Source organism: Solea senegalensis, linkage group LG9 (assembly GCF_019176455.1).
Source record: "Solea senegalensis isolate Sse05_10M linkage group LG9, IFAPA_SoseM_1, whole genome shotgun sequence".
Classification (NCBI taxonomy): Eukaryota; Metazoa; Chordata; class Actinopteri; order Pleuronectiformes; family Soleidae; genus Solea; species Solea senegalensis.
In genome coordinates, this window is record NC_058029.1 from 17,025,757 (window position 1) to 17,047,880 (window position 22,124).

General features: G+C 43.0%; 1 protein-coding gene across 2 annotated transcripts; it reads right to left on the reverse strand.

The window, feature by feature from the left end:
• Positions 1-697: 697 nt before the first annotated feature.
• chn2 (chimerin 2) lies at positions 698-20,815 on the reverse strand. 2 transcript variants are annotated; one of them, XM_044034239.1, is made up of 13 exons: positions 20,164-20,815; positions 13,775-13,813; positions 12,302-12,357; positions 10,730-10,761; positions 10,392-10,505; positions 9,975-10,245; positions 5,792-5,875; positions 4,662-4,746; positions 2,983-3,156; positions 2,779-2,856; positions 2,445-2,582; positions 2,253-2,358; positions 698-1,569 (listed from the first exon to the last, which is right to left on the reverse strand). In XM_044034239.1, exons 1-13 carry the CDS (start codon positions 20,210-20,212, stop codon positions 1,398-1,400), a joined length of 1,398 nt encoding a protein of 465 aa, XP_043890174.1. In that variant the 5' UTR covers positions 20,213-20,815; the 3' UTR covers positions 698-1,397. The 2 variants fall into 2 exon arrangements, with proteins under 2 accessions (XP_043890174.1, XP_043890175.1); XM_044034240.1 differs by lacking the exon at positions 10,730-10,761 and having other exon boundaries at positions 20,164-20,814.
• Between the last annotated feature and the right edge of the window lie 1,309 nt (positions 20,816-22,124).

A 22,124-nucleotide genomic window follows, 5' to 3' on the forward strand; every position in this document is an offset into this window, starting at 1 on the left:
ACCTTTATCACTCTCATAGTTCTATCAAATTACACTCAAGCATCTTCAAACATCTGTTCTGAGTCCAGATAATGGACCTGATATTTATCTTTTCTGAAGAAAAGGGACCAAATGGAATGATTAGTTATTCTCAAGATCATGACGTTTGTTTAATAACACACGTCAGTGTGACTACAAGCTATAGAACAAGCAGGACATGGGTTAACATTTTAGTCACACACTTGATTTACTTAGTATTTTCCTGCTAATTTTGATTTAGACTCACACATACTACTAATGTTATCAGGAAGACACAACACCATGACTGTTCATTTGGTGCTGAGCAAATACTCGCATGCACTAACAGGTTAAAAGTGGATGAGTGGGAAGGTTCAGTAAGACGTACGACTAAGCAGGGATATGACAATAGCTGTCGCAAGATTAAAATACACACAAGTTAACCACATACCTGTGATTTACTGCTGCAGGCTACAACCAGTCAGCACTAGCAAAGGGCTGGGCCTTTCTTTTGGCTGAACCACTTCACAGCACACCGTGGTGAGAGCATTATTTTAAACTGCTTTTTTCCAATTGATTTACAAAATAATTTGATAAATAGCATTTTTAATTGCAGTCACCCACAAAATGAAGGTGATCTTGTTACTTAAATTATCCCAAATAAAAATGAAAATTACAGACACACAAAGCACCATTCTTCTTTTCTCTTGTGAACAGTTTTGTATTTAGACATCAATTCAACAAACATCATTCTCAACGTTATATATTATTGTGACAGAACATGATGCAGAGTAAAAGACAAAAATAAACATCTTTACAAAATAAATCTTTACACTTGTTGCAAAAAAGTGCTTCATGAGTTATCTCATCTATCTTTTTTTTTTTTTTGAGTTAAAATATTGATCATTACATGATCAGATTTTTTGTTATGTACAATGAAAGGATCCACGCCGTTTCGAATTAAGTTTTATACCAGCGTTCCCACAAAAATCTAAATACACGTCATCGTGTGGGAACGTAAGCGTGGATGCTAATGTGAGAGTGATACTTGGTTGACAAAGCACCAGGTCATCACTGACTGACATCTGCCCTGGAAAGTTTCACACAGTGCTGTCATGAATGAGTCTACACCAGGTAGCAACAGAGAACAGCACTGAAGACACTTGATCACCCCGCTCATATAAAAATGATTGGAAACCCAAAACTGACAGTAACAAGACAATCGACACTAGACCCACTTCAACTAAAACAGTCATGCGGAAAAAGAAGCATCTCAAGTTCAGTCCGATTATAAACTATTCTGAAACTTCATTAGAATTTAGGCGGCTTGAATTTCCTCTTTTGACAGAATAAATAATTGTCCTTCGTTTCTTTTGCTTGCCACTGCGCGTCCCCGGTCCTCAGAATAAGACATCTTCATGCTCTATCATAAGCTGCACGACTAGTTTCTGTTGCCTCATGTCGTTCAGTGTTGTCAGCGCGTTCTGCTCCGGTGGCTGCATGAGCGTTGGACCAAAGACGATCCCCAGGTTCTCCGCGCTCATTAAATTGTCCTTTTCCAACATCGTCACCCTGTAAGATATAAAAAGATAAGAGAATGCATGACGTTTTCCTTTTTCAGGTCATGTGGTGATTTAAGGAAAAGGCTGGTATTGAATACGCAGTATGTCATTTCTCAATGAAATAAACATTGACAAGCAGTGTGGGATCATGGGATTTTCTGTCTTGCTGTCTCGCTTGGTTCCCCTCTGTGTTTGCACTTTATGAGGAGAGCTTCATTGTCAGAGCGCACAGCAGGCGACAATGCATTAGTCGTGATCCATTAGTGACAAAATACACAATAACATTTGAATAAAAACAGAAGACTAGACATATGGATTTCTGTGGAAAAGTGTTGGCTAATGTAAATACACCACTCAGCAAAATAGACACCACTCTTGCCATTTTCAGATATATTAATAGAAGAATATCCTTAAGTCTGTCTTATACACTTGGACACACTCTTTCTGCTGTATTTAACACACATGACAAATGTTTAAAAACCAGATTTCAAACATAAACATATCCAGGATGGTACCGACTGCAATACACTCGGGTTCACAGTCATGACGGAGCACATCATCCAGTACAACAGTGTGAAGTTTATGTGCTTTTAAAAAAAAGCTCTTAGACAAAACTGTACATCTGTGACACAGTGGATAATAACTGGATCAAATCATTTCCATTGGATTTTAAAGACATGAGGACAAACGTACCTCTTAAGGTGAGCCATCAAGTATCGCAGGGTCTCATAGTGCGCTGGTGGTAGCTGCAACAAACTCTCATGGATACCCTCCAGTCTGGAATCTACATTTGGAATTTCTACATCACAAGATAACACGATTAGTATCAGAGCATGGATGAGCAGTGCTCGGCGGGGATGGAGTTGCAGAGAGAGGAACTCTTACTTGCAGCTTGAATAAATTTGGAGTACGAGTCGAATGTGATGACTGGGATGGGAAGGTCCCTTAAGTACAACTTCAAAGCACCAGCGATGATGTTGATGTCTGCGTACGCGGTGGCACTGATGTCCGCCTTCTCGCCATCTGTTCATGAGAAATAAATCATTAAGTTATACATACATTTAAGAGCTGGATGTGAGTGAATACACATACAATCACAAATGGCTCTTTTTCATGCCGCACTGTAGCTGAAACAAGGTCTTCATTTAAGACTATGGACCTGGGAAATAAACCGTCAGAGACCCGGATCCCGAGGCAAAGAAATGTGACATGTACAAACCTCTGTCGAAGGCAAGTCTCACGTCCTCGATGTGCTCTGAGAAGCCAGACACTCGGTAGAGGCCTTCGGACTTCATACCTGAGACGTAAAATTGATAATGTTTTTGTCTCATTGATAAAACTTAAGTCTGTTAATGACGGCAAAGAAACAGTTGCATGTTAAGGTTATGGCGCTTAATATGACGAGCGATTAGATGCATTATACCTCTCAGCTCTATCTCCTGAATGCACATGTCCACCACCATGGGTCGTGTTGTGTTGTGAGCTTTGACAAGTGTGGTGAGGTCACAGCTGAACACTTTCTTTATCCTGCGCAGGTCCGGCTGGCAGTCGCTTGGAACCAGTTTGGAGCACTGTTTATGTACGTTCAGTCCGCAGTCTAGCTCAGCAAGAGAGAGATAAGCAGACAGAGAGAGAGAGAGAGAGAGAGAGAGAGAGAGAGGGGGAGAGATTAGCCTCAGTCTGATGATAACACAACCATCACAAGGGGTTTAAGACAGCAGCTTGACTGGCTTTTCCAGAGTCAGTGATAAACTGCTCTGTCAGACAGCACAGCCACTGCTAAGCTGTGTCGGTGCACTGCGCCAAAAGGTAGATAACAGCAATCATGGCAGCATGAGTGGAGGTGGTTGCTGTAGTTACATGCAGCGTTCTGGGCAGCTGGCGAGATCGGCGCGTGTGAATTGAAGGATTTCACTGAGCAAAGCTCGTCGGGCTGAGGAGTCTGATTGAAATGGTTCATCACAGAGTTATTTTTACTCTGGGTCTGCTGACTGAGGTCCTCGCACTCACTCGGTCGCGCTCGCAGACGAGAGCGGAGCAGGAGATAGAGAGTGCAAGAGGACAAAGAAGTCTTTCCTGTTTTCCATAGCACATGAGGTGTCTGGTGATACCAGTGTTTGCCTCTGGCTTATCAGCATGGCTAATGCCTCAACAACAAACACTCTGTGAGACAGAGAAAGAAACTGAGACCAGCAATGTGCACATCAGTTTCAGGACTGTGTCTGTGCACTGATTGAATCTTGTGACCATGGAAACCTCGTAGGTGAACTGTAATATGTAATCGATAACTTATAAATAATCACACGTATGACCCACAAGTCATTTCTCTGTGAGAAAAGTAGAAACTCAGAATTGTCTTTCATGTGGTTATGAGCTGAGGTGGAAAGTAGTGAATTACATTTACTCGCCTTTCTGTAATCGAGAAGGTTTTTTGTGTACTTGTACTTTTTAAAAATGTTTTTTTAATTAATAATAACTTTTACTTAAGTATGTGTTTTTTGGAAATACTGTACTTTCCTACATTTTAAATCACATCCATTACTGAATTATAATAAAATAAAAAAATAAATAAATCACGCACCAGAAATTGGCAGGGAATAATGAGGACAGAACTAATTAAGGTCCCCGAGTGAGTGAGAAAGTTAAAGCATTTGTGACCTTTGACCCATTTTGACTAATACATTATGTGTTTACACATCTTATTTTGTCAGCACTTTCATTTGTAAAGGTTTGCCTTTCATTTTTGTACGAACCCCAACCTTGTTAAAAAAGCAACTAAGAAACTTTTACTCTGAGTACATTTTAAACAAGCTACTTTTTTTATTTTAAATTTAGTACATTTTTAGACCAGTACTTTTATTTGTACTTAAGTAGAATGTTATGAAACAGAGCCACGGCAATGACCGCTGTGTACTTATATACAATTGTTTTGAATGAGGCACTAAACTTGTTTATCACATCCACCGACTTGAATGGAAGAAAACATTTCCAGAGGGCTAATTCAGCATGTGTGTCGGGACAGTGTTAGTCACGGATCAATTGCGTCTTATGCAACTGGCAAACTTTTGGACGTGCGGCTGTGACGTTAGAGTGTGCAGTTACCTGAGCAGCGGACACCCTGTGCGATGAGGCCCCACATGAAGTTGGCACAGTACTCGCACCAGTGTGGCCCTCGAAAGGTGTGCACCTGGAGTTAGAGACAACATGTGGTCACACAGATATACTCATGTAATACAAGTCCGGGCCATGTCCAACCTAAACCGGAGAATCTCCCTTCCCGATGTACTGGATAGATTATGCCTTAATCCCATGCTACAGTGGATGGGACCCCGGGCCAAATGAGAGCATTTGTATACACAAGGCAGATTAAAGGATTTACCACAAAGTTTCTGGCATCTGCTCCGGGTTAATCGAATACGTACAGACAAGTCTGTGAGTCAAAATAACAGATGTACACCCACTGTGCATCCTACAAACACAGATAAGATGGCAAATGGGGCAGACACTCGCAGACCCTTGTGCTAACCTTGACCACTACTGTTCTTGCCTAACCTCAACTGAAACCTAATTCTAATCCTGACCCTAAAACTAAGCCTTAACCCTTAAACAGCTCTTAAATGTTGTGAGGGAATGCCCTCACTCATAAAGTCTAATAGTCAAACTGGTCCACACACACCTTTGTTGGTACTTTGAATAGGAAGTAGTGGACTGATGAGTGAAGTGGGCATATGGCAGGTGGTGAGTGGAAGGTTTTTTTTGTGTTCATTTTCAAAGGGGTAAAAAAGCTGGGGGCCATTATAGCCTGCCTGTTAACTGAGACCCAAGATACAATTGCAAGAATGTTGAGGCACCCAAAGGCAAAGAGTCCCTAAATTCTCCTTTGTTTAAAGAACCATTTTCTCTTTGTAAATCCTACATACACGCCCTACATTCTATATACTAAAGCAATTTGACAACATCACAAGCCTGAGAAAAATGCAGCTAAAAGCTTTGAAATCAAAACTAATCGATGTGGTCTGCAGTTAATGGGTTGTTTCCCCTCAGTGCATATGGGTGTCAGCTGCATGTGTTCTCATCAAAACAACAGCACATACTGCGGTCTATGGTGGGACATCTGAGGCAGGCACAGATACTTCCCTCATACATTCTTTACAGGACGGCTTAACCAATGCGAAAAAAGAAGAGAGATAATGGGAACTTGCTGATATATAATATATTAGGGAGCCGCTCACCTTGAAGTTGTGGAGCTTCTCATAGGAGCACTGTTTCTCTGGCGTGTCTTTCAAAGCACTCCGCCGCACCAGAGGTGAGGAGATCTGTGGACAGGAGGCCAACAGTTTAATAGGCTTCCACAGAAGAGTTCCCTTGCTTCCCAGTTTGACTCCCAAAGCCAAAGCCAGCAGCTCCTGATGCTTCCGCTCCTGTCTTTTAGCCTTGTGTGTAATCAGATCCCCTCCAAAACCTCCTCTGTTTCCTTCAGCCTCCATGCTCGACTGGTCAGGGTCCCACAGACTCTCAGTCTCCTCTAGGGATGTGGAGGGCAGACGCGGGTGCTACGCAGCGGAAGCTGCCGGCGACGGCCCAGCACAGAGGTGGCAGCTACACTCCACTCCCCTCTGACCCACGAGGGCGAATGATGACAGCCAGCACGGTGTTGACTCTGCATCTGGTGTGAATCTAATGGCAGCAGAGAGCAAGAAGAGCAGGGGGAACAGGAACGGTGGTGGGCGGCCAGAGGGCAGGAGTGTGCCTCCAACAATGGCCCTCTTTCACACGCCCAGAAAGGAAAGAGAGAAAGAGCAGGGTCCCTGTTGAGGAGGGGCCAGGAGGTTGACAGTGAGGGCGGTCGGGTGCTGTCAGGACCACTTCACACAGCTCAACAGCTCTGTAAAGCAAGATCAATAGTGCAGACGCCCTCCATACAGCAAAGAGCACACTCCCATTAGCACGCTGCCTTCCGGATAAACTCCACTTCTCTTAACTGCAGTTAATACTCCCCTACCAGCAGTCAAGCACGGGTCTCCTAACCAGTTTACTCGCCTGTGTGAGGACAGATGCAAGAATCTCTGGCCTGACAGAGCTGAGACTGTGTCTTCCTAATCCAAACAGAGCGTGACCTCCAGCTATGCCAGTCGGCTGGTGGAATTCCCCACACTGCCATCCAGACACTCAGACTACAGGCTACTCACACCAATCACAATCATTTGTCTCAGAGGACTGGCAACTGGGATTGGGAGGGATTACTGCCCTAATCCCTACACAGGGAATAATCAGACAGTGCCCAAATCCAAGTAAAATCCCATTGGAAGCACATTTGAACGTCTGCAACAAGATAGGAATTTGTCAGTAGGGGGCTGTTGCTATGTTCATGCTCAATTTGTCCTTATTAATTCTCTTTTGTAAACCACCAGTAAACTGCACCAGTGCACATGCTGCTCTTCTGATTAATCACAAATCTGTGAAACAAGGGACACAACACTGACACAGACACATAACGTCTGCTGAGCGTGAACACTGGAATCCCAAAATAAAAAGTTGAACAGATTTATTAATCAGGCAGGACCGGTCGGAAAGCTGGAGAGCACTGGAGCTGTGATAATAAAGAGCTGCGGCACACAGACGGGTACAGCATGGAGCAAAAGACCCAAGGGCCACTACAAAGATGAGAAAAAAAATAATACAATTGACAGCTTACTGATGTAGAAGCATAGTAAAAAAAAAAAACCCAGTAGCCACAGGCTGTTTGCATAGCAGCCTTTGGTTTTTGTCAGTGACGTATGGGGCAGTAAACTAGGTAATAGCTGCACGAGTGACAGGGCAGGTGAAGATATCTGTCATTGTGGTTCACATTCTTTGAAAAGACTTACACATGCCATACTATACAAACCAAGTCTACAGTGACGTCTGAGGGGACAGATGAGGAATAGACCACCATAGATATTTTAGACTTGTGATATAGGAGAAAGGGAGGGAGGGGGGTGGCAAGGGCAACACTCTTTGTCTGCAGGCAGATGGCTTCTTGTCTCTTAAAGAAGACATTGGAAGAAAGGACACAAAAGGTGGTCACACAACATGCTCTGCCCCCTTTTCAGTGGCTTTGCCTCTTTTATTACCACAGGGCTTTGTGAGCGCACAGCTGAGCGGACTCTGTTGTGCGCAAGGACTTGGAATCATGGGAAAACAACACAGTGGGCACTGACACAGTAAGACAGCAGGATACAACTATACACATCCAAGACAAACGGCCCTAACAACATCTCCAACAAATGGAAAAATAGACAGACTGTGAAGGGTCTGGCAGTCAAAGGTATCGATTATTCAATCGAAACTGCCACTTTTGTGCGCAATGGCGACACAGAAAGAGTGCATTTATAATCACGTGTATGGAGCACGTTTCATATTCTAGAATGAAAGGAAACTGAATGGCTGTTTCTGTGTATTTATAGCATGAAACTGGGGGGGAGAAGAGGTAATTATACTGACAGACAACAGGGCGATGGCCATGCAGGCACACCAGCCTGTCCTCAGCCCCCGCTGACATTAACATTAAGATTAATACAGAGTGGTGACTGTCAGGAGGAATGTGGCAGAGATTTTGGCCACTGAGCAAATTCCCACACATACAAAGAGCAGCAAAATCGGGAGGTTGATCTACAGGTCGCGTCAAGCACTCCCCCACACCTTCTAGGAGTATTTTAATTACACAAGAATTTGCAGTCAAGGCAATGCGGAGGTATCAACCTAACCCCGAGTAAATACACATTGAATGGCCACGATACAGTGAAGCTACTGTGGCTGCAATGCCTCCGGGCGTGGCTGTGTAATTGGTAAACATGAAGTTCAAACAGCCGCCACAGATTCGAGCCGTCAAGGTCAGGCCTGTGCTTCTCTTTGGACACTGCAGTGATAATCAAGCGGACAGAAACCAGTTTCCCTCTCACTCTTTTCAAAGTGACTGGCAGGCGGTTGTCAGACGGCCTTCCATCGCCATCACCATCATCATCATCATGATCACAGCTGTCACTGACGCAGATCCTCGTGTATTAAACTCTGCTGGCAGAATGTGAAGTGAGATTGTTTTTTTTATTACAACAGCACCTAGATATCTGCACTGTCTGTCACTTAGAGGAAAATATGCGACAGATCTTTCTGTCTGCAGTGTGCGTACTTTCAAACACTACTTCACACAGTTGAGTAAAGCCCTTTGGGTTCAGCAAACACAGGTTAGTCTGTGAGTTCTCTGAGGGACGTTCACTGAGCTAGAAGCTTCCTCAAGGTTTACAATGGCATCCATGGTACCAAGCCTTCTTTTTTTTTTAAACCACAATGAGTCAGTGGACTGAGTGATGGCCATTAGGTCAAAAGTGCTGCATTAATGGCTCCTGTCTCAAGTTACAGAGACCAAACTCTCGGCTGATGATATCAATACTGAAACTGATGTCTGTCAGTGACCGACTGACTGTCATTTAGAAGACAAAGAATTCCTGAAGCAATCAATTCTGTCCTCGAGCTGAGTAACACTTTACTAATGAAATCTCTGAGGTGGAAAAGAAATAAAATAATTGCATCAATTAATTAAAAAAAAAAGAAAAAAGTGCCACCATCAGGAGGAAGAACAAGTTGAGATCGCCACCTAGTGGAGGGCTACTTCAGCTTTTCTTCCTTCTTCCTAGTGACATTCCCTGTTACACAATAGATAAGTCACTCGCGGACTTTAAACTGACAACAGCTCATGAGTGCGAATGAAAACAATGTGCCGTGTGTCTCACCTAAGACCAGTGTGTCTGATATGCATGGCAGGCAGAGCAAAGTCCCAGTACCCTTGCTCATCATTACCTTTCAGAGGAGGCAATGAAGCGTGGCAGCAGTGAACACACCCAGAGGCAACAGCTATAATGTACGTCTCACTCACAGGACAAAGCGTCCTCTCTGAAGCACTCCTTTCCCATTCAGTCGCACAGTGGTAGATTGTGGTATTATATCCAAGGGCCCTGCAGGATGAGCTGCATGTACTACATAATAGGAAGTGTTCTTACATATTCTCTCTATAATTTCGACTTGACAAATGGCTGATAGATTAGCAACATTTTTAATTATCTATCCCACACAAACCAAATTTACAGACCAGATTGGTATAGTGTCATTACCTCGTTCAACTTCAGCAAAGGGAAGTTACCAGAGTCAGCTGCTTCCAAATCAAAACAAAAACTCAAAACTTTTATTGTTCTACTTTTTTTTTATTATATTACTGCATGTGTTGTTGTTGTTGTTGTCGTAACATTACTATATTGTCGTAAGATTACTATATTATATAAGCTGACAGACATCATTCGCCATCTGTCTCTTCAAAGCTTGAAAAAGATCAATTCAAAATAATATTCAAAATTGAGAGCACAAACGCTCACAGAGACTCACCCTTTCGTCTTTCTGGAATGTGACCCGGCGTGGTTCTGTGCGTCCACGGCTCAGCCTGTGCACCGTCTTGTCCTTGAGGAGCGATGTGTAACCAAGGTGCTCGTAGATGGGGTTTGTGGTCATTTTGGCGATGTACTCCGCCGCCTTGGTCTCAATGTAGAGCGTGATGAGGGCGTCCGTCACGAGGTCATGGACCGACTCGAACCGCTTCTCGCCAACAAAGTGCTTCCCGTCATAGAACAGTCTGTAGTTGAGGGTCTGGTGCCCAAACCTGGGTCGAGATGCACACATGGGAGATAAACACAGACGCACTGAGGATGATAACTGATTGAGTGTCAGCCTAAAAGTGAACAAGAGGGGGAACGAGTGAGTGCTGAGCTTTGAGGGACTCTGTGCTGCATACAGATGTGTCCGCACCTCAAGGCCAAGGTGTGTGTCCCTGGCTGCCTTTGGCTCTCCCTGATGAGGTAAGCACCCTCGATTCCAGCCAGCAGCTCATCTGCATATTCCCGAGGGATCATGCCATGAAATCTGCACAGAGAACAAAAACATTGAAAATGACCCAGCAGGTTCAACTTATCTAAGATATTCTGAGTATTTCAACAGAGCAGCGACACTTAAAAAACACATCCATCCATTTAAACCCTGACCACATCTGATGCAAGGTAATAACGACGACTAAAAATATTCACTGCAGCGTTTGAGGACAAAAAGAGGAGATATAAAAATGATGACAGTGATAAAATGACACTCACTCTCTGCCGTAGTATTTGGGCCTGCTCTCCATCTGTAACCCAGAAGAGGAAATATTGGCTGGAGAACTACGATATAAAAGACCAATTAAATTGGCTGCACAAATTGTGATTACAGCCAGTCTTTTCAAAGACAGACGCTCCACACCGCAGGACACATTATCTCCATCTCCATCTATGCCCCCACGTCTATTCACAGTTTCTAAACCATGAAGCCAAATCAAAGCGTGCAGAGACGAATAAGATAAAGCAGCTGGCGATAGATTGCCAGCTGCAAACAAACATTTGCTGTGTTGCTGTGTCACACAGGGAGGTGGAGCGTGCCTGCTGTACAAATCTAGCGGACATTTCATGATATTTTTCACTTTGAACATGACGCTTTTACAAAGAACAATGGATTAGGAGCAATTTCATTACCCATACCCCTTATCTACAGCACTTTGCAAAAGTCTTAGGCAACATCAATTGTTGCAACAATGCTAAAATGACTATGCATTATGAATTATTTCTCTCTTTCCTCCGCTTAAACTTGAACAACAACAACTCTGGCTCTCTAAAGTGTGTTTTTCCTGCTACTGAACAATGGCTGCTGTGAAAAACGGCCCATTACGCCAGGCTTTTTCAAGACGTGCTTGAGCATTAGACACGCGTGTACGAGTTTAACTCATTTGGAAGCTTGATAAAATATATAAGACCGACTTTCAATCACATCGCTCCGGTCAAAATGACCCAAATATCACAGAATTTAACAGACATTAAATCATAGGCTTGTGACTTTTGCACAGTACTGTATATGAAGACAGTGGGCAAGAGCAGAACAGATGTACAGTCAGTGTAAAATCTCCATGAATTTGTAATGCTTATGTGGGAACACTTATTATACGTCAAACATCACTCTGTACTTTGAATTAATGGGCAGCTAATCTTGCACAGCCAGCCCACTGCTTTCAATTTGCTCATCAAAGCGTGGCAAGACTCAAAATGGGATGAGACATGCATCATTTCTGGTAGACTATACAAAAGAAGACTGACAGTGCGGACAGGGACAAGTAAGTGACTTGTTCCTGTGGTTTTTATGTTCACAGAGCTGAGGGAATAAGAATATGTACAAAAAAGAAACCACTATTTCTGTTTGTTTGAAAAAAGACAAACCGTGGCCACTGCCTTACAAACGTTCTAAACGATTCACCACAATGTAAAATAAACAAGGACTAATCCATGCCTCTGAATTCTGCTTAATTACTGGACCACCGCTGAATCTAAGCAATCGTTTATGAGGCGTGGGAGCTGGGATACGCAGCCAGTCGCTCCCCATAGGTTTCTGTCTGATCTGGCTTCCAGCTGCCAAGCTCTGTCAAGCTGTCATCTGGCTGCAGTCTGGAAGACTGTGTTGTAAGTCAAGGGTAAGAACACTCTAAAGCAGTGTAAAGAAAATAAACAAGGCCAGCAGGTGGTTCAATCTGAAATGCTGCCTCCTGTCTTTAAGGCTGTTTAAAAATAATCAGAACTGGTTTGTTGGCATAACTATTTATAAATTGAATGTTTGCGGATATAGAACAAATGTGGTATACTGACCTCCTGAGGACATGTGATCCTCTTTGGTCTCGGTGCTTCCTGCTGTAGCTGGTACACTGGTAGAGAAACATATACATGTTACAGTAGCTCAGTGGTAGAGCGAGTTGTCTTTCAACTAGAAGGTTGTGGGTTCTATTCCTGACTCTGCTAACTCTGCCAAATGTCTGTTTTAGAAAAAATGCCAAGATGTGGGCTGAGAGCTGTGTGGGGGAGAGGAGGAGCGAGAGAGAGTGGGGTTACAAAGCAGGGGGCGTGGTCTGGTAGTGTAACTTAACACTAGTAATGTTTACATGGGCAACATTTCTTAATTCTGAATTTTTTTGGGAATTTACGGTTGTAATTTGACATGCACAATAGAAGAAGCTTCACTTCTGCAGTAAACAAACGCTGCACGTGTCTTCACTTCACCCTCACTGTCCAATATCTGTCTCATTTTCGTCCTCTTCCTTCTCGGAGTCTGAGACAAGGAGCCTTGCATTGAATAGACAAGAAGGTGACAAAAGAGTGTACCAGTGGATCAGCTAATAACATTACTATATTACTAATAACCTACTTTCAGCTAAACATTTATTTTTATTTTAATTTTCAGTGGGTTCAGGGTTAAACTGATGCTCTACTTTCTCGTGGATGCATATGCAGCAGTCTGTGGCATTTGGAGATGGAGCCCGAGAACTGAGGACTGACAGCAGTGTCATGCTCACTAACAACCTGCACCACAGCAAGGAGAAATTGCTCTGTGAGGCTGTGAGCCAAGTCTTCACAGCGGCAGACTCTCAAAGCAGGGGGAAGCAAGACTCCTGACTGTGAAAATGTCCTGAATCCTGACTTTGTCATGTTTTTGTCAGGCTGACTCAAGCCAACCGGAGCAAGATCTGGACAGCATCCACTCGTGTGACAGGTTGAGCTCTAAATATATCTTCTCAACAGAGGACCAGGAGAGCCAAGAGATGAACTGAATTAGTGGAACATTTAAAATAGAGTATATAGTGGCTGTAAATTGTAGTCAAATTAAATGTGATCGCTCTAAAAGCGGACACAGATTTTCCAGCTGAAATGCATCACACATTTTCTGAGGAAGTCTACCCACTTCCACCCACATGGCAAAAACACTGTAATGGAGTGACTGCTCTGATGAGCCCATTTCTGCAGGTAGAAAATCTTATTTCCCTGTGTGATGGGTAACCTATTTTACTCAGGGATCAGACGCTTTGCATTTGTGCATTTGTGAACCGTGTGTGTGGGTGAGATGTGTGTGACTGTGTGCCTTTTGTGCGCGTGTGGGTCGCCCCCCCTCCCCCCCTCAGATATTGCAGCGTGTCTAATTGTACTGTGCACACAACAAACCCTGACTATTCCAAGTATAGAAATTGCTCTCATTTTATTTACAGATAACAAGCGAACATGCAGTTATTTAAGGAGACATACTCAAGGCCAACGCGAGGTTAAGGCATTTAAAAGTAATTGGTTACTCACAGTAGGACTTCCATATGGGCGGCTGATAATCCTCAGGGTCTGTAAAGAGCACAAGAATAAAGCGGATTGCGGTTACAAACTCACAGTTGTGTTTTACTTCATTACATCCCTTCCCCAGTGGACAGAGTGCGAGCCCTTCACCATGTTTACGTCTCTGTTGTTTATCTCTGCTATAATCATATGTGCAGCTGCCGCTTCTCACCACCGAATACATTCCTAATCAGCAGCTCTGCTTCAAGGACAATCAATACAGGTGTTCACTCAATTTGCTTAACATTGTGTCGACACACACCTGATCCATATTAGAGTCCTGGACCCAAAACATAACATTCAGAGACGAGGCGACAGATTCACCAATTAAAATGAAGGCAAGTAACGCAATTTACATCTCTGCACCCGCAGCAAGACCTTCCTGTCAGAAATATAGCAGCTGATTTATGATTATGTCGGCACATTCCTGGAATATATAACAGAGTGTGCTGGAGGAGAGGTGATGAGGAAATGCCCGTAGAATTATTTGCTTTCACACCCACTGGGCACATTAATGACTTGCAATAAATGTCACTAAATGAGACAAAGAAATGGCAAAGTGTCCTGCATTGCTTTTTGACAGAAGGGTGTTTGTGTTTTTCTTTTATTTGCCTGCATTTCCTCACACTACAGCTACTAAGAGCCAATCAGCTGGGGAAGGAAATCGGAAATCCTCTTTTATTGTCATTAAACTGCCAAAATTGCACAGGTTAGGTGTGTCTAATGGCCCTTTTCCACTGTGGTCCTGGCTCGCCACGGCACGGCATGGTTTAGGTTGCATCTCCACTTCAAAAAAAGTAACGCAACTTAAACGTGCTGTGACGAGGCAAGGCGAGTAGAGCCGTTGGAAACACGCCATAAAATTCGAACATTTTTTGATGGTGGGAGGAAACCAGAGCAGACACTGGGAGAAATGCAAACTCCACACAGTGAGGCAACAGTGCTAACCACTAACCACTGTGCCACCGTGCACCCTAACAGCCACTCAGTATCTGTAATTTTACTGGATTGGAAAAATCTGTTCCAGTCTCTATGCCCTAAATATTACATAAATGCTTCACTAAGCATAGCGTGCTGTATGGAGAGGTTTTCCATAATAACTTGTTTCACACAGAATCACCAGTATTCAGAAACTTACTGGATACTATTGCACTCTCAGGATGCCAGCATGTTAATGGTTGTCTATAGCTTCTACATTAGCAGATGATGCTTTGAGCCAAATGCACAAAATTGTGCAAAATTGCTGCTACTTATGATAATTGACGATTCATCCGCCACTCAGATCTTTAATATCTCACATCTGCCGTTCATGACCGAAAAATTAGTGAATCAAGTTGGTCCAGAAGATACATGTTCATCTTAAATTCCTTTGCACTCATCATCAGCACATTATCACCGCGCCCCGCCGGCCAGAGGGAAAGACATCAAACACACCTGTGCAGGAGAGCGGATCGTTCAATCAGAACTAGTGAGCACTTGTTGGACGCGGGCACTGAAATCCAAGCAGAGCCGAGGAATTGTGAAACTCGCTGAACATATTGCATCACTACAATCCCATGTTCTATCTTTTCATCTGATGACACTTTAAGTGCAGGCAATCAGAGGATTAAGGCAATCACACCGCTTATATCCCGCTCACTGCTGGAGAGTGTGAGCGGGGGGCTCATTGCAACATTATTAACCACACAAAAAGGTTCATTGTTGCTTCCACGAACGGAAATAAATGCAGTGGAAAGACACAATCTGCAAATAATAATCATGCAAATTATGAAACTAAACTACATATTTTTAGAAACACCTTCCACAGGATGTCTATAGTACCATCAAACACAACTTTATGGCCACAAGGCTGCATGTGCAGAAGCTGAAAAGGTATTGTCCTAATGCTGCAGGTTTGTCACAGTGCATTGCACTGGCAGCAGTCTGAGAGATTTATTACACCGCAGCTTGTTTAAAGAAAGTGATTTCGTCTGGTTGACTGCCAAATATTCTCTTTTCCTTCTGATTCTGTTTAATGATGAATGGTATTTCAGTTTGGAGTTCTGCAGCAGCTCACAACACCACACACACACACACACACACACACACTAAGCTACACTGAGCATGAAGCAAATATGCATATACACAAACAGCAATCTGAGGAACATCAAAAAGAATTTCTAAGTAGCTCAGAGTTTGTGCGGTGCCTGATAATCAGGCAGAATTTAAAATTCTAGAGCAGCCAGAAGGCTCTTTCCCCTCCCAAAGAAACAGCTAGTTATTGTGTTGCCCTCCATTACTCACCAGTCACAGGCATTCAATAAAATAATTACCGGCGGGTGTTTGCTTTGGTGACAAAAGAGTATGCAGTGAATGAAAATGAAGATTTGAATCCTCTGCATCTACAGTCTGTGCACATGCATGCAAAAAAAAGAACCTACTTCAGCACATGCATAACACAACTCGTGTACAGAGTAAAAGTGAGTGAAGTGAAAATGTTTTTTGTATTGTTTTTAAGCCTCTGACCACCAGTCTGCGCTCAACGAAATCGATACTGCAAAATATCATGCATTGATTCAGATGTTACTGAATCGATGCAGCGGTGATTGCTGTGGCGATAGACTCTGTGACCTCGCCAGTGGGGGGCAGCAGAGGTGAGCTGACGCGACGCACTGCAGCTCAAACGCCGCGCGCTAAGTAAGGATAATAAAACAGCCGTTGCCATAAATTCTGTGTATGAAACTGTCATCATTCAGAATAAACGTCTACCACCATGTGTGTTGTATTGTGGCATCTGTATGGTGATGCGTGTCACAACATAAGGTTGTAGGAAAAACTCGGCTCTGTTTGGCATCTGGCTTAAGGCCATCCGGCATGGTGTGTGCACCTGCTCATCCCTGAACGAGTTTTGTCACTCCTCTCCTTTTTTTAGTTTTTCATTTCATGCTAGAACGATAATTCTTGTGGTGATACTAACCCTGAGGGTCAGTCTCATCCTGACCTCGACAAACCAGTGAAGGTTTGTGACTAATGTGCTGAATCACAAACATGCGTCACACAAACACAAAGGATATTTTATCTTGGGTATTTTTTTTTCTCCGAACCAGAATAAGTTCACAGAGTTGGAAAAATAAAAAACAATTTCACAGTTCAGTGGAGAGCTTTTAACTCGACGTGAGTACCTGCATGACTCCACACTCTGATTCTACACGGATTTGTCTGTAATGTAATGTTACTATTACTTCAAATAATGTTACAATAATCCTGTGATAACAACAGGATAAAATAAACTTGCTTTAAAAACTAATATGTCCCATTCTCAAGCAGTATTTTGACACAGACACAATACTATCGTAAATGGATAATAATGTAAATGCTTCTATTTATCGATTCTTTTTTTTCTTTTCTTCTTTTTTTAAAACAGGGATATGTATAGGTCGTTTCTCCAGGTTCTTCGGTTTCCTCCTACAGTCCAAAAACATGCAGATTTTGCTAAATTGACCGTAGGTGTGAAAGTGAGAGCAGATAGTTGTTTGTCTCTTTGTGTCCCTGTGATGGACTGGAGACCTGTCCAGGATGTAACCCGCCTTAAGCTGGGATTGGCACCAGCAACCCCCACGACCCTCATGTGGAGGATAAAGCGTCAGACGATGGACGCATGATGATGTATGGCTTGTATTCATTGATTGTGATGAATGCAGCAACACTGAGCCCAAAACTAAATTCCCCATGGGGAAAATAAACTGGTTCTTATCGTACGGTAATCAGACTCAGCATTATCAGATTAAAACATACGTTGATAGCGTTGCTTGTGCCATTTGATAAAATAAATTCATAAATAAATAACGTACACATTCTCGTCCATAATTTAGTATCCAGTAATAACACATTCTGGTGTGGACATCTAAGTGTTGGTGTGACGGTTACACAGATAAACAACAAACACGGTGTCAGTGGGAAGCAGCAGAGCTGCAGCAGGGAAACCATCTGTGTATTACACCGGTCCAAAACAAAGAATACGACACAGGCTTAGTGCTGAGCAGATAGTATTTGACAGGTATGAGGGTGCTTCTGTGGAGAGCGTTATCTGCAGTGCACAGCAGGACTGTGCACACTTAGTGGAACTGTGTCGTTTGCCGTTTGCAAACTTTCCATTTAAATGTGGAAAGGTGGAGGTTTTTTCCTGATTCTGACATTTTCCTTTTTTTGCATCACTGAAGCAGCCTGTTGTTAATTAATGTCCTGGTGTACTCGAGGGGCTAACTAACTCTCTCTCTCTGCGACGCTGTAAGACATGCAGGTAATTTTAGTAAGTCACTGAACATGACACAAATACTTTCCTACATAATTTACACTGGTAAGGACAAGAATTAGAGGTAATTGAGGGACTAAAAGTTGAGGCGCAGCATTTCACAGGATCTTGTCGAGCAGACAGCCTCTCTGTAATACATGGCTGTAATTTTGCCTCCCTGACCAATTTTGTCATTTAAGGCCTGGAGCAGGAAGCATACTTTCATGCGCTATCCCTCAATTTGTTTTAAAAGCTTTATTTCCTGGAGCTATTTTGCAAATAGTATGGTGCTGGTACAGTACAAGCTTCCATGCCCAACCATGCCAAGAATGTGAAGGAATCTCCCTGATCTAGACAGATTGGCCAGAATATGTCTTTCCAAGTAAAAGAGGAGATTGCACCATGTAACTTGCAATCATTGTGCAATCCTTTCACACAGTCTTTCCTACCCTTAAAAATGGAGTCCTTTTATGTGTGTATATAATGCACTTCATGTGCACAGACTAGAAAGTAGGGTGCACATACCTCAGCACAAACAGTTGTGTGTCACACATAGAATATAGGTAACATGTATGCACACGCTGTCCCTAAAAACAGCAGCTGGATATTACTAGACACATATTTCAAAGCGGATGAAATGAATCCAACAAGCACTGCGTTTGCAGCCAGAAAACAAGCCTTGATTCATTTTTTGAGTCACATGCCTCATAGACAAGAGATTATTCAAATGTTGTGTCTGACTGACCTCTGCACGAAAAAATAATAACACCCCTGTGACAACCACTCCATCCTTGGCGGGAGCACAGCTTGTAACCTCTGATAATTATATTGAGAGGCCAGCAGTAATGACAACCCTCCACTGCCACAGAGAGAAAAGACTTTCCTCTTAAAGCATCGGTGGTCAAACAGTAAACCCACTGCTCTCTGAAACACACACATGAGATAATGCTTTGTGGAGCATGTGGTAACCACAGGCTATATCAGCTTGGAAACGACTGTCTGTTCCCTCCTCCTGGGCAGTAGCTTGGGAAATGTGACTCTGCTGCTGTGTGCTGTGGTCGGAATGTAAAGAAAGACGGAAAGTACAATAAACGTTGTGTATATCGTATGTTCTATCAAACATCTGCGCCCTGTGAAAACCCACAGCCTCATACTGTGTGATCAACGTTTATCCCCCAAAGCAGGAGAAAGTATTACATGTGCACATTCTGTAGATGTAATCGAGTAAAATATTGGTGGAAACAGTAAACATAAACCAAAGTGCTCAGCTTACTTTTATAAACAGCCTCTCTTTCTCTCTCACACACACACACACACACACAGTGGGCTTCCGTATTAAACAGAGCCGTGATAGTGCAGTTTGTACTTTATTCCCAAGCAAACGTGAGCGACATGTTTTACCCACACAGAGATGATACAAGGAGCTGCTCTTTCCTTCTGGGTTTGTTTGAACAGCTGCTAACCCACTTTCTGTGAACACTGTGAAAATGACATTTAAAAAAAAAACAGACACTCTTTATGTGCAAATGGGATTCGATTAAAGTTTTACACTGTGTAGCTGCGTAAATTGTATTATGTCACTTGACCATGGCATGTTATCATCATTATCGTGTCAGATATCATCACTGTCTGCTTGCTGCTGCTGTGCTTTTGGGAAATGTTGGACAACACGGGCCAAAGATAATCTTTAAAGCCAGCCAAGTTCAAAGCAAACGAGGAAATCAGGGTGATGATTGACAATCTAATCATAACATCCAAACCCAACGTCATACTTACTCCATCTCATCACCCCATAATCCACCCTGCACAAAAAAAGGTCAACCCCCTTCCAACACTGAATCAGTCATAACAGACAGATTTGAAATCACAGCAGCAGCTACTTAGAGGTTTGATTAATGATACGAGATACACGTGCGATGCAGATATAGAAGATATAAAAAAACATTTCCTGGTTACATTAGTATAGTGAGAGATACACAAGATACTGTAATAGAAATTTAAGACATTTAAGACATTTTAAATTATGAAACATTAGTATTATTAGTCGTAGTAAGTGCGATGCCTCAGGTGTCATGTGAACTCTTCTTACCAGAGGACACAGATGAACCTGAGAGGCTTGAGTTGCTGGATGCTGCCATCCTCCTCACCACTTCCACGCTTCGGTTATTCCAGTGTGGCCAAGGCGCGCTCGCAGCAGCTGATCGTCCTCGGCGGTGCCTCCATTTCCCCGCAACGTGCTTCACCTCTGACGGCTGCGCCCGGTGACTACTCCTTCATGTCTCCCGTCCACCAACGTACCCACCCCGACTGTCTGAATGCGCCGATCCGTGCCTCGCCGTGCGCCTTGGTGCGGGGAACTCACGCTGCCGCATACACCGTGGGTGCCACCATCGCAACCACAGGATTTTTTTTAAAAAAACACAATTTTTTTAACTGACGAGCTCCAGGAATTTGCAGCGTGGATCAGCTCCTCCGGGACATACACAGTCTGTGGGTCTGGATTCCTGTGCCATTCAGGAACCAGCGATGGTTTCCATGTGCCACTTTGAGGACTGTAATAAACACACTACACTCACTGCAGAGTAGACGCGCCTTCTTAAAGTGAAAGTTTGGAGCAGGGTTGCCAGACTTGCTAGAAGTCAATAAACAAACCGAAATTAGACACTTGAACTATCTTCCTTCAAACCTGCAGTAATATAACCCGCATATAGCACATCTCTGCTCAGCTCGTGGCTGTGGTGGTTTTTATCTGTTTTGACAAGTTGTGCTGCTGAAAGGGACAGAGGGAATCATTTTACGTGTTTTTGCGCCATCTAATGGACATCCATCTGTAGCAGAATGTCTTTGAAATCAAAGCTATAGTATGTAACTTCTGCTGACGTTTTTAATGTAATTGTTCTGCCTGTTTGGTCTGAATTATATATATATATATATATATATATATATATATATATATATATATATATATATATATATATATACACACACATTATTTTACCATATTACCATCTGTCAAGCAATATTTACAGCACTTTTCCACTATACAGTTATAGTACGACTTGGTTCGGCTTGGCTCGGTGGTCGTCATAGCACGGTTGCACGAAACTAACGTTGTTTTATACACAACACAAACATACAAACTAGTCACAAAATAAGCAGTTCCTGAATCATTAGAATCAGTTCATTTAAAAGATGAGTTCAGTAATCCCTGGATTAGGGTTAGGGTCTGCAGCACAGACTCCATCTGACACAGTCACTGAGCTGAATGGGTTGTGATTCGGCTCACAGTTGCCGTCTTTTAGCAGTGTTGTTGAGATTTTAGACATTCCCTTGCTAAATGTGGGAGATTAACGCATGTTTTCAGGATTTTGAAGTCTTTTTAACTGATTTACAGTTCATTATTGTTCGGGTTGATTCCTGTGTCGGACATCGAACTCATGACTCTGACCAATCAGAGTAAGAGTAAGGTGTTTGCAGGGATTGTGAGGACAGAACTGAGGACAAAGTCATTTTAAATTTGTGCGAGGTTGTGGGTTCATTCACTGGAGTGGTCACATAAATCAGAGCAGCATGTCCTTCTGTGTCATTACCACTGTTAATATGCCTGTGCAGGCGTTCTCTGGACCATGAATAAGGTAGCGTGGCTGTGAGCAACTTTCAAATACTGATACTGATATATGACTATTCTGCAGCACTGCTGAGTCTGCTCGTCCGCAGTAGCTGTCATTCAATGCAGATCGGCATCCTGTCCTCAAGCCTCGTTGGCTAAAAATGGCCGATAATAAAAAAACTGAAATCCCATATTAATCCCACAGTCAGCTGTTCACCTGAAAGGTCACATCACATCCGCCATGTATGTTTCTCCTGGGCCACATTGTCACACAAAAGTGTCTGCCAGCATCACACTGTAAATGTTTAGCAATTTTAGAAGAGGGATTAGAAATATGTCATAATAATGATAATAATAATATGGATCTTGCCTGAATTCCATTTAACTGCTAGAGTTTAAAGAGCACCTGCCTTGTGGCAAGTGAGACAAGTGCATACAAC

Coding starts and splice junctions, on each gene's coding strand:
- chn2 (XM_044034239.1), bottom strand. CDS start 20,212: ATGGCAGCATCCAGCAACTCAAGCCTCTCAGGTTCATCTGTGTCCTCT. Junction 5,876..9,974: donor CATTCCAGAAAGACGAAAGG/GTGAGTCTCTGT, acceptor TCCTGTCCACAG/ATCTCCTCACCTCTGGTGCG. Junction 3,157..4,661: donor ACAGGGTGTCCGCTGCTCAG/GTAACTGCACAC, acceptor TTGCTGAGCTAG/ACTGCGGACTGAACGTACAT.